Source organism: Cibotium barometz, chromosome 2, assembly GCF_041138505.1.
Source record: "Cibotium barometz isolate CiBa-2024 chromosome 2, ASM4113850v1, whole genome shotgun sequence".
Classification (NCBI taxonomy): Eukaryota; Viridiplantae; Streptophyta; class Polypodiopsida; order Cyatheales; family Cibotiaceae; genus Cibotium; species Cibotium barometz.
In genome coordinates this window covers 6,464,224-6,476,581 of record NC_141047.1, presented here as the reverse complement: position 1 = coordinate 6,476,581, position 12,358 = coordinate 6,464,224, and the positions used below count along the sequence as shown (strand labels likewise).

The following is a 12,358-nucleotide window of genomic DNA, read 5'->3' as shown; positions in this document are numbered from 1 at the left end:
CCACTTTATGGTCACCGAAGCCAGGCACATGAAGGGCCCTTCTATTTCTTTTCTCACTAATCAGTGATGGAATTATAGTTTGATGAAACACCCAATGTAAAATTTCAAAGTCTTCTTTATCCACCTGTGTCATTAGGAAGAAGCTCATGTTTAATACAAGTTTCGTGTTTAAATTATTTCAACGTAATACACAGTCATATTCAATGATAAAGAAGATACCTCAAAAGATCCAAGTGGCAATATGTTATTCTCCGATTGAACACTGAAATATCTTGCATCATCTTTTGTAATTGATGTGTCTAAGGCCCTATTCATTAGAGTGATAGTAACCCTCTCCATTTTTCTGTTCTTTAAAATCTCACACTCATCCAGTTTTAAAACAAATTTTAGAACTCCTTTACGTTCTTCTTGACTAATCTCAAAGAACTGAACTCCATACCTTTGCAAAGCTTCAAGATCAAAGAAAATATTGTTGTGCTAGTTAAAGAGCACCTTTGTCTTTAGCCAACGAATGTTGCTTCAATATATATTGGCTAAAACGCCTCTGAGTTCACATGTTGGCATGCAGACTTTACTTTCATTGGTTTTGGAAGTAACGAACCTTTATGCCTCTTACTTTGACATTTCTCTACTAGTGCCTTAAATAGTATACTATATGCTTTTTGAGAGATGCCAGTCTCATCCAGCATTGCTTGCACCTGAGTTGCATCGAGCTGGTTCTTGTTCTTAAAAGAAGACACATGCTTCTCATTGATTTTTTGAAACTTCTTTTGATACAACATCTCTTCCACTATTCCTTTTGGTACCAAATGAGTGTAATGTACTCCAGCTTCGGAATGTACCTTGGACTCTGGATGAAGAAAAGATTTAAAAATAGAATAACACCAAATCTGATTACTTATATCTAGTTTCAAACAAAGAACCTAATCTAAAAAGAGAAATATATATGAAACAAGAGTTAACATTACCTTACAACCTATACTCGCTTCTTCATCCCTCCACTTCCAACTTTCATTTTCTCTATGTTGCAAAGTTGCCTTCTTTTTTTACATGGCCCTAGTGATGTGTCCTTTCTCCTTAAAGCATTAATCTTTTTCTCCAAGTCTTGAATTGTTTCTTTGTTTGCCATCAGCTTCTCTACATAGAACCCATTTAGTTTTTTTATTTCAGTGTTCTCTATCTCTGTAAAAAATTCCCCTGCTGTTCTACAACCATCGCTTTTGTTTCCAAGTGTTGGGCATAACCTAGCAAACCTTGTGAACCATCACCCGTGAAGTGTAGTAGGTTTGTAATGTTGTAAAATGGAGGTGGTGCATTTGTAAATGGATCCTTGGGATACATTGACCCATCAGTCCTCCTGACCCATCAGTCCACAAGTCCAAATGACGCTCTCCATTATTCCTCATTTTCTCTTTTTGCTCATAACATTAAAAAAAATCTCTTATTTCGTTTCTTCAAAGGCTGGTACTCAGATTGTATGTCCAAATGAAGATGGTAAGTATCATATGTTCTTTTACATGCACCATTTCTACTACTGTTATTACTAAGAATTTGTGTGTCTCCATATGTTGTTGAAGGCGGATTAATTGGAATCCCCAAATTTGGATTAATGTTCTCATTTGCAAAGCTAGTATTTTCTGTCATCATAAAACATATTATAGAATTGAAACAAGAATTGACTCAATTAGTAAGGATGTTTTTTTTTTGTTTCAGCAGGAAAAATCTCAAATGACGCATGTAATTCAGCCTCAAAGTCTGAAATTTTCTTCTCATTAGGGCCTATGAGTAGCATGTTATCAATGTACAAAATGATGACTAAAAAACAATCTTTACTTCTCTTTAGATTGAGAGTACTCTCAGTTGAACTGTTGCAAAAATAATTTCCAACCAAGTATACTACATTTATCTTCTCATACCATGCTCTGGGAGCCTGCTTAAGACGATATAACACTTTTCTTAATGTGCATACTTTAGATTATTTCCTCTTTACAACAAAACCATAAGGCTAAGATACATAAACCTTCTCATATAAGTCACCATTTAAGAGAGTCTTCTTGATATCCAACTGATATACATTCCAAACATGATACACTGCCAATGATCGTAGTCATTCAAGACATGGATGCAAAGGTCTCATCACAAGCTATGCCCTTGAGTATAACTCTTTGTAACAACCCTTGTCTTATAGAGATCAACAATACCATCAACTTTATGCTTTAGCTTATAAACCCACTTTGTACCAATGGATTTTTTACCTTAAGGCAAATATGCTAAATACCAAGTTGTCCTTTTTGAGGATTGGGTTGTACTCATCTTGCATGATCCAATGTGCTTCCTCAAAGGAAACATGTTCCTCTTCATTAGACATATTGGCATATTTGGGCTCATTACATTATTATTTAGACATACAATTTATGCAGCATGATGACAATATTATGATATTACAATCAAAGTACATATAGAGACTACTTACACGGTTTGGTCTTGAAGACTATAAGCTAGTTGCTACACCAATAGAGACAAGTGGTAGGCTTAGTCTCCAAGATGTAGGTCAACCATTTAATACATCACTTTATTAGCAGGCTATTGGGTGCCTCATCTATCTATGTAATACGAGGCTAGACATCCAGTTTGAGGTCTCAAAGTAGAGCTGAGCAAATTTTCTACAAAGTCCCAAAAGTAAGAATTAGCAAACTGCAATCCAAGTATTCAAATACTTATAGGATGCTCAGTCCTAGAAGTAAGCATTGGCAGGCTACTAAGCGAGTATTTAAATACTTATAGGGCTCTCAATCTAGTGGCTTATTCTATGCTAAGGTGGGTGATGCTCAACTGCATCTGCTTGATTGGGCTAGATGTTATAACATGCGAGTGTCACCACCAATAGTGACTTTTACTTTCACCTTGGTGATTCATGCATATCATGGCTCAAAAAGAAAATAGTTTCTACTTTTTAAGCTATCAAGCTGAGTACATGGTAGTTTTTATAGCGACTATGGAGAGTGTGTATGGCTCAGACACCTTTTGGCAGATGCTAGTGTTAGATAGCAGTCCCCGACTTCCATCTTCACTGATAGCCATAGTGCATCAGCCATTGCAAGGAACTCATTTCATGCTTGTACAAAGCACATTAAGGTGCATTATCATTATATTAGGGAGAGGCTCATTATTTACAAGAGAGATTATCATGGCTTATGTGTTCACAAAGGCTTTCTCACACAAGAGAAGTTTGAAGCTTTTTGCAAAGCTTTAGGCCTATTCCATTTGGGGATTGATCAGTCACATGCCTTGTATATGTTTACATCATCACTATAGGGGGTTTGTAGCATTTATATGGTAGTGATGTGTCGACGTAGGCTAATAATGGACCGAGGTACTTTTTTCCTCTTTAGGAAGTTTTTTCTACCAAGAATATGTACACATTCTTATGAGTGTGTAATTGACCTTGTCATGTCACTTCACTTGTACTTCACTCATTCTCGTCAATCTACTTTGAGTGTTATGCTTCCATCTATCTCTCCTTGCTTGTTGCATCTATGTGTGTGTTGTACATTGATCTCCACTCCAATAATACTAGCCATATTTATATGGCATGTGAGAGAAAATTAAACCCTAAGTAAGTGTTTAATGTGATCAAAAAAACAACTTATGCAAGCTACCCTAGGCATACAAGCACTTAATATATGACATAGCATTTAATGTAAAACCTATCATTTTTATGCTAGTTAAGAAAACAAGCCTCTTTGTTAAGCTCCGTGCTCACTTCAATCTTCTCATTATGCTTACCCAAGGTAATGAAACACAAGTCCACATTATTCATAAAACTTACGAGTAGCTAAACTGTGAGGTCCCTATCCCCACCCCGTGCAACGAATTCAGGGGTGCTAGCAGCGGAAGTAGCACTTCTTGCGTGGGGTAGGGTCCCACGCTCGGGGCCTCACCCCCACGGATATCCGGACAAGAGACTAATCCATCAGTTCTTCCAAAACCGAACCCGGAAAAACTTCCCTTGCTCGGAAAGCACGGGCGATTCCTCAAGGATAACTTTTCTCTGACATAGTCAAAAGCCTTAACTAACTGAACTAATCTGACCAAACCCGTAAGTCCCATAGTCAGATCAGGGAAAAGATTGTACTTGGATCATAGAGACCAACACTTTTTTCCTCATTGAGAGGCACACCCGTTGATTCTTTTCCATAGAACAATTTTTGTCTGGGATTTACTTCATCTATCGAACCAGAACAGAATTGAGTCTCAATTTAGGGACCCATCAGTCCAGCCCAGTCCCATGGATTAGCCAACCGCCCAACCATTGTAGTGATGGGATCGAATTAAGAATTTGGTTAGGTTGTCCCGGGTACCAGGGAAAAGAGTTCCCAGGCCCCCTAGCCGGATATTCATGCAAACTTAAAACTAGTCACACCACTTACACACCCACACTTACACACCCAATATGAAATTGCCTTTTTCACAGATTCAATAGTCTTTAAAACGATCATTTAATGAAACCATAGTATCACTAATCATAATCCTCTAATTATCCAGTTGAATCCTTATTTTCAAACATTCCTTCATCGGTGTACCTATGGCATCATTGGCAACCAGAACGCTCACCCCTTGTCCACTCAGGGGCCTTTTCGATAGTTCCTAGCTCATAGTAACCGGCAAGTATTCACTTTAACAAAAATGGAGTCTCCGTTGAATATCAGCAAGATCAACCAACAGATCCATATTAAAGAGCCATGGACTCATCCGTTGAGAACCAGCAAGGTCAATCAACCAAATCCATGCCCGAATTCAGAAAATAACTCTTACTCCTTGTTCCAATATTTTCCTCGACGTACGTGTGGGTATCTTCGATGACCCAGAGCTCGAGCACCATATGGTCAGCACCCTCTAGGATCCTTCGCAAGTCACCTAGTGCTTCATAGACATTCATAGAGTGTGTTCTTTGTGTGCACCAGCTTATACCTTTTATGATAAGAATATTATGTTCTACCATATTTTAAAGTTTGTAGAGTTCATTAATGACTGAGCTTTTGAAGCTCATATTCATTATGACTCATGACCTTTTGAATCTCATCTTTAGCCCTTCATTTTATATTTTTGATTCATAGAGTGTGTTCACCGGCTTATACCTTTTATGATAAGAATAGTATGTTTTACCATATTTTAAAGTTTGTAGAGTTCATAGTCATCATGACTATGACCTTTTGAATCTCATCTTTAACCCTTTATTTTATATTTTGGAGTCATAGAGATTCATAGAGTGTGTTCTTTATGTGCATGTTATGTGCATAGCCTTATACCTTTTATGATAAGAATAGTATGTTTTACCACTTTGGCACTTACATGTAAAGACATCTTCAATTTTTGTTAATAAAGCTATCCAATTATTTTCATGATCTAGAATGATGCCTTAGCAATGATACTTACTTGGGGTCCTCTTTGGGCCAAGCCAAATAGACTTCTTTGACCTTAATAGGACCATGAAAAGAGGTATATAGCTTTCCACTTGGACTACTTTCAACTTTTTATCGTGAACTACTCTATCCCCAATGTTGTAGGACTTACAACAATTGGGAACTTTACCTTAGATATTCATTATTTTTTATCTTTTGAAAGATTTTTCAGTTGGACTCTCTCTCTACCTTCATATTTGACATTGTTGAGCCAATGATTGGAGAGTTTATTTGTTCTAAGCCCAAAGGCTCTACATCACTTTGTGTGGCCTTTAAAACAAAATTGACGTCAACTTTCCATTATTTAATATAGGTATCATACTATAGCCAATGGAGATGAGAGTCCATAGGAATGATGCTAGGTCTTTCTTTGGTTTTTATTTTTGGAAGGGAGCACATCTTAGAGGTGTGCACTATCAATAAAAGGAATTTCCTAGAAAAAATAATCCCTCTCCTCTTTTGGATGCATCCTGACTTGGCTTGAGGAGACCTACGGAGCTATGCATGTATAGGGAGGGAGGAAATTTGCTATAGATTTTTTTTGGCAACACATCTTAGAGGTGTGGTGTTATTAACAAAAGGAATGTCCTAGAAAAAATAATCCCTTCCCTTTCTTGATTCTTTGTTATTGGTGGGTTACCTTAAGGAGAGCTACACAGAGCTAAGCATGTATATGGAGGGAGGCCATTTGTTCTAGAATTTTTCTTTTAAGTTTTCACAAGGGAGTGTTTGTGGTGGCCAAAATTTAATCCAATCCTAGAGTCATCACACTTTGAAAAGGCACATATTTGGGCTCCTTGTTCTCACTATCTAGCACATATTTGAGCTCCTTATCCTCCTTACTATCGAGAACTATTGGAATATTAGAAAATGTTGACCAAAGTGGTTCGAGTGGTGGTTTTAAATTTTCTTTTGCAAGATTTCCACCATCCATCAACTGAGTCTTCCATATCTTTAGATTAACTTTTTAGGTTTAATCACCTTTTCAGATGTAAATATAATTGGTGTCCCAATCATGTGCAGGCTTTACATCATGCATATATGAGTCCTTCCATCATAAGATCCCCTCCATTATTTGGAAGTATTCTACCAAATATGAGTGTTAAAAATTCATTCCAAATAGTGTTCATTTTTATTTCTTTAAGGACTCCCATAAGTTTGTTTATGTTTCTATTAGCTAGCTTCACCATCATGCTTATTTCTACTAGGTGGTGAGCTTTCCCATGATTCCTAGTAGCCCTTGGTGATTATGTTGGCTCCATTAATTTTGACTCCACCACCAACATTATGTTCACTCCATTAGCTAGATTCACCATCATGCTTATTTCTACTAGCGGCGGTGAGCTTTCCCATGACTCCTAGTAGCTCTTGGTGATTATGTTAGCTCCATTAATGTTGACTCTGCCACCAAGATTATGTTCACTCCATTAGCTAGATTCACCATCATGCTTATTTCTACGAGGTGGTGAGCTTTCCCATGATTCCTAGTAGCTCTTAGTGATTTTATGTTGGCTCCACCAATGTTGACTCCACCACCAACATTATGTTGACTCCAGATCTTGGTGACTCTTGACTCCATCAATGTTGACTCCACCACCAAGATTATACTGACTCTAAATATTGGTGATTATGTTGACTCCACCTCTTGGTGACTATGCTGCTGACTCCACCCCCATCTAAGGTTACAGTTTCATGTTTTCCTTTGTATTAAATGGGTAGCACATATTGCTCTCAAAGTAGTGTCCCAACTTGTTCATGGGCACTTTGGGTAATCCTCATTTAGCTTTACATTCAAATAAAGATCTCTCATTGGTGAACTCAATCTATTCACAGCCAAATTACAATACATCATATTTGTTTGCGTGGCAAAAAGAACACATAATTTCAAAAAAGCCATTGTATAAGGTGATGACTTTGTTCCATTGTCACCATCTGTTTGTACATATGTCGATCTCACTGAGGAAGAAGGGTGTTTCCTCTGGTTCGCTTCAAATATGGTTTTGTTTATGGTGTTGTTTTGGTTTCGTGGTGGTTTTGAGTTGTCATACCACATGTAAATTGGCTCATCAATAAAATCTTATGGTGTTGTTTTGATTTTTTGGTGTTTTGAACTTCTCAGACAATAAATTCTCTCATCGATGAACGCAAAGGCTTTTTCAGTATTTCGATTGCTTTGTCGAATTCTATTTGATGCTCTCAATTTGAAAATTAATAATTCTGTAATATTTGTCACTCAATTTATTTGCACAATAATGTGAAACCATAATATATTATATTAATTAGCTGCATTCATTAATGTGAAACCATAATGTATTATATTTAATTAGCTGCATTCATGCAATTAATTAATGCACACCAAATGAAAAAGCTTGAATATGCACACCAAACGTGTATGCGCACAGTGTGTAGGTTGTGTAAATACTAGTGGCAACCTTTGGCTTCTATGTTGATCAACCTCATTAAGAAAAAAGTGGAGTAATCATTTTTTTCCATTGGCTTCTATGTTGATCAACCTCATTAAGAAAAAAGTGGAGTAATCATTTTTTTTTTGTTGATACTTTTCAAGAGGAACGCAAGTAAAAGCAGTATCTTTTATCCCCCAAGAAAAAAGATACATCTTTCCTTTGAAGTTTTGCCAAGCTGTTTTGGCATGACGAATGCACATTCTTGTATGCCCACCTCAAAGGCATGATAAATGTCAGCAAGCACTTGCCATAGTGGCTCAGCTCATCACGACCCACCCTAATCACGAGGTCGTGGGTTCAAGCCCCGACTCCGGACAGTTGTCTGAGAGCCGTGTAGCTTCTAGCTCAGCTATAGACATGTGGCCTTACATTAAAACATCCTCTTGCCAAAAAAAACATATACCCCGTCAGTCCTATACACGCTGATTGGGCACTAACCTCTCAAAATGCAAATTAATGAATCCGTCATTTCACAACAAAAAAGTGTGCTTCACAAAAAAGAACACGAGGTAGGGAGCTATTTTACTCTGCACTGAAAAACCATTATCAGATGTTTCACACTGAAATTGCTGGTGTGTTTCAAGAGGATCCTTGCTTTGCTCATCCATCTACTTGCCACGACAAAACCCTGCTAGTATAAGTAAATCTATTTCTCGCGCAAGCGCCACGCGCAAAGCATTTTTTTGGTATACTGCTTGACTGTGAACTGTGCACATTTGCAATGTATTCTCGCTAATTTATGATTCGTCATTACAAAACATGTTCGTTTGCATGCCCACACGTTTAACAGCTTCGACCTTTATAGAAGAGGTCAAAAGCTCTACATAACCAACTATTATTAGCTTGTCCATGTGCTGTCTCAGCTCATACAATGCACAGCTTACCACATAGGAATAAGACCTAAAATGGTAAGATTGGACTCGCACATGATCTTGCTTGAAGTGCAACTTCTTCCTGTGTATACCGAGGCGAATACATACCCAGTCATGAACACTGGCAATGATATACATGCATACCTCTTTTACTGCTATTCTCGGAATTTTTATACAAAGATATCGTGTGATTGAATAAAATCATAACTGAAAACAAAAACTCAATTTTTTTCTTGTAGACTACATGCTGTATGATGATATCTACGGATTGCTACAACCCACTGTTTAAGCACCAAGACCTATCTTCTTCCATGCCTCAAGCAAGCAGTATATCAGTCTCCTGCTTCTTGCATTCAACAGGAAATCCAAGCCGCTCCAGTAAATAATGCTCCAAAGGCAGTGAACACATTCTTTCCCCTGAGCAAACTGTCATCATTCCCATTCCCTGAATCAAAACAACATCCTGCTTGGAAAAAACCCCTTTCATAAGCTCTAAAATCTGATGGCCCTGTAGCTAGCTGCTCCTTTCAATCATACAATGACCAGCTTTGTTGGCATTGCATTACTTCAGCAAGAGCTTCTACACAAGGCGACAATTTTTCCAAACCTTCAAAGTGATGCATTACTTGCTGGTATAAGCATTGAAAGTTGGATTCAAATGGCAGATGAATAATCAATCCCTTCCTGTCCTAGACTCAAAGATGGTCGATTTGTCCATACTTTTCACATTATACTTTTCAAACACTCTTGCTCGATTCTCTGCCCACCATAGCTCTGCCTGTTTTTCAGTGAAGCGCCTTCTACTGCAAGAGAAGGAATGTATGAGCAGTATTCCTCAAAATAATCACTTTCCACAAAAATGAACAGATGGATAAAATCATGTCATGCTTGTGCACATGCATAAGTCACATACAGAAGGCCACAAGACAGTATTTGAGTAGGGAAAACTGCAAGTGATCATCATAGATAGATGCCCCGCATGATGGCATGGGGCCTATGAGACCAAAGATGCGAAATGGCAGTTTGGAATTGCAATAGAACTCTTTGGTCAGATTTAGGGGGGTTTAAAGAGACAAACAGATAGATATGTAGTCTTTTATACAGAAACTAACCAAAGCCCTGAAAGCAGGCTACCTGATGTCACAGGATACCTTCAGGAAACAAACATACAACACTAGAGGGGTGCACGATTAGGGGGGCTGGCATGCCTCTTTAGACACCATAAGCAACAGATGCTCAAAATGGAAAGATGGGATGACGAAGCACGGTTTATCTGGATGCGACCCGCGAGGCCTGGCAAGAGAGCAATACATAATCTATTTGTTGACATTGCAGAGTTCTCCCTGCAAGGGGACATACTCTTACTAGGGGGCTTCAATGCTCGGACAGCAGGGAGGCAAGTGCAAATGTATGATTTCCAGGATGATGCCATCAGATTGTCAGAGATTGATCAAGATCTATGGGGCGGTGCTTGAGGACATAATTATCTCTCTTGCAGAGTATCTGGGTCACAAGGCAGCTAGTCAGGCAGGTTTCAGGAGAGAATTCTCTACATTGCACCATATATTCGCTCTGCGGGCTACCATAGAGGAAGCACAATCACCACGGAAGCATGTGTATTGTTCCTTTGGGGATTTCCGCAAAGCTTTTGATTTGGTCCCTACATCCTGACACTTGCAGGAGCTCCAATTACCACATGATATGATTTGGACTGTGATGTCACTATATGAGGGAGTGATGGGCCATCTGTGATCTCTCGGGAAACATATATAACATTATTAGGATAAAGCAAGGCTATTCGCTCCCACCAACACCTTTGTGGACAGCTTTGAAGGTACAGGACCACCTTTGGCCAGACCATATTGCTATACGCCGATGACATTGTTCTCATCTCAGATTCATAGGGATTGCAAAAACACCTAGATGCTTTGGACAGATTTTGCAGGGAGAGACCTTACGGACAATTTGGGCAAAATGAAAGTGATGGTATTTAACACCTACTACCGGACCACCTCCCGGCTATCCTTCCCATACAGAGCGGCGCGAGTGGAGACTGTGCCAAGATATGTATACCTTGGAATCACATTTCCACGCCCCATGTTCAGTATGACTACTGCTGCCACTGAAAGATTAGCATAAGCATGCCTCCCAGCCCGTTTGAAGAGACAATGCTTCCAAGAACAATTTCAGGAAACTCGCACTAAGCGTTGGCTCTTTGACTCCTTAGTGCACCCACCCCGGTCTCTACTCGGAGGCGGTGGGATGTTCTCAGCTGTCCCAATCTTTACTTCGAGGCACTGGGAGGATACTGTGAGCTGAGCAATCGCGATGCGCATAGCATGTGACATGCTTGATTCCAAGCTCACCGACGACACATCAACATACCTACGAGGGGACGAGGGGAACCTCCAGAGATTCGCCAAGGTGATAGAGATCTTGTGTCGTGCATCCGGAGGGTAGATCAACTGGCACAAGTCTTGTGGATTTTGGGTTGGCTCAACGCTTGCCCCGACTTCCGTCTTCCCATCTGCGCATAGCATGTGACATGTGACAAGGGTGCGCAGATGGGAAGACGGAGTCCCCGGAGCAACCTTGCTGAACCGAGCGAGAAAGCAAACATCCGTCACCTCTAGCTCCCTGAATAAGAACTTTGGGTGAAGCCAAATAGAGTCCCGAAACATCTTGGACCACTAATCCGAAAATCCCATCCTGCACATCGTTCCCTCCAAAAAGCCCCAATCTACTTTTTCATAGGCTTTCTCGAAATCAAGGACGGGAACAATAAGATCATGTTGAGGCATCCTCCTGGCCGAAGCAGTCGCCTCCCAGAAAGTAAAGATTTGTCTAGAATGCTCCAATCCTAAACGAAACCCATCTGTGTACCATGTATCAAGTCGTGGAGGAAGGGTTGCAGTCATCGGTTGATGGCCTTAGCTAGAATTTTGTAAGCAGTCCCTAGGAGGGTGATGGATCTCCACTACCGAATCTCCAATCTGTCACCACCCTCCTTGGGAATCAAGTGGATCAATCCCTCCGACAACCTCTCGGGCATGGCTTCCATGACCATTATTATCTCAATGAAGGCAGCTCTGAGACTGCCTTCCATGAGATCCTAGTGACGAAGAAATATGGAGACTAGAAGCTTGTCCTCTCCTAGGCATTTGCACCTAGGTACTACGGTCACAACCTCCGCCAAGGGGGTCAGCAGGAAGGTCCAGAGAGCATGAAGGACCACCCCTCTCGCAGGAAGGTCCAGCACCTGTGAGGACATAGGGGGATCCGTGAGAAGAGACCTGAAGAAATCTGTGGCAATGGCTCTCACATGGGGGGGTCTATAACAATGGATCCATCCTGGACTCGTAACCTATGGATACCATCTCTCCACCTCTGTGGGCCTACAATCTCAAAGAAATCCCCAGTGACCCTGCCTCCTGCCTGCATCCGAAAGGAGGCTGTGGCATGGTATCTGTACTCCACCCTCCACTCCTCTATGGATCTAAGCTATGCATGGACGGCATCCAGCTGACTCTCAATCCACGGGCTATCTGGTGCACTCTCT

The 12,358-nt window shown here is 40.1% G+C and overlaps 1 protein-coding gene across 2 annotated transcripts in view; it reads right to left on the bottom strand.

Moving 5' to 3' along the window:
- Positions 1-8,656: 8,656 nt before the first annotated feature.
- LOC147640586 (PH, RCC1 and FYVE domains-containing protein 1-like) overlaps positions 8,657-12,358 on the bottom strand; it is a 51,251-nt gene continuing 47,549 nt past the window's right edge. For both annotated transcript variants that reach the window (XM_086813228.1, XM_086813236.1), the window contains one exon: positions 8,657-9,602. In XM_086813228.1, the coding sequence (XP_086669354.1) occupies positions 9,473-9,602 (130 nt within the window). In that variant the 3' untranslated portion in view covers positions 8,657-9,472. The remainder of the gene's footprint in view (positions 9,603-12,358) is intronic.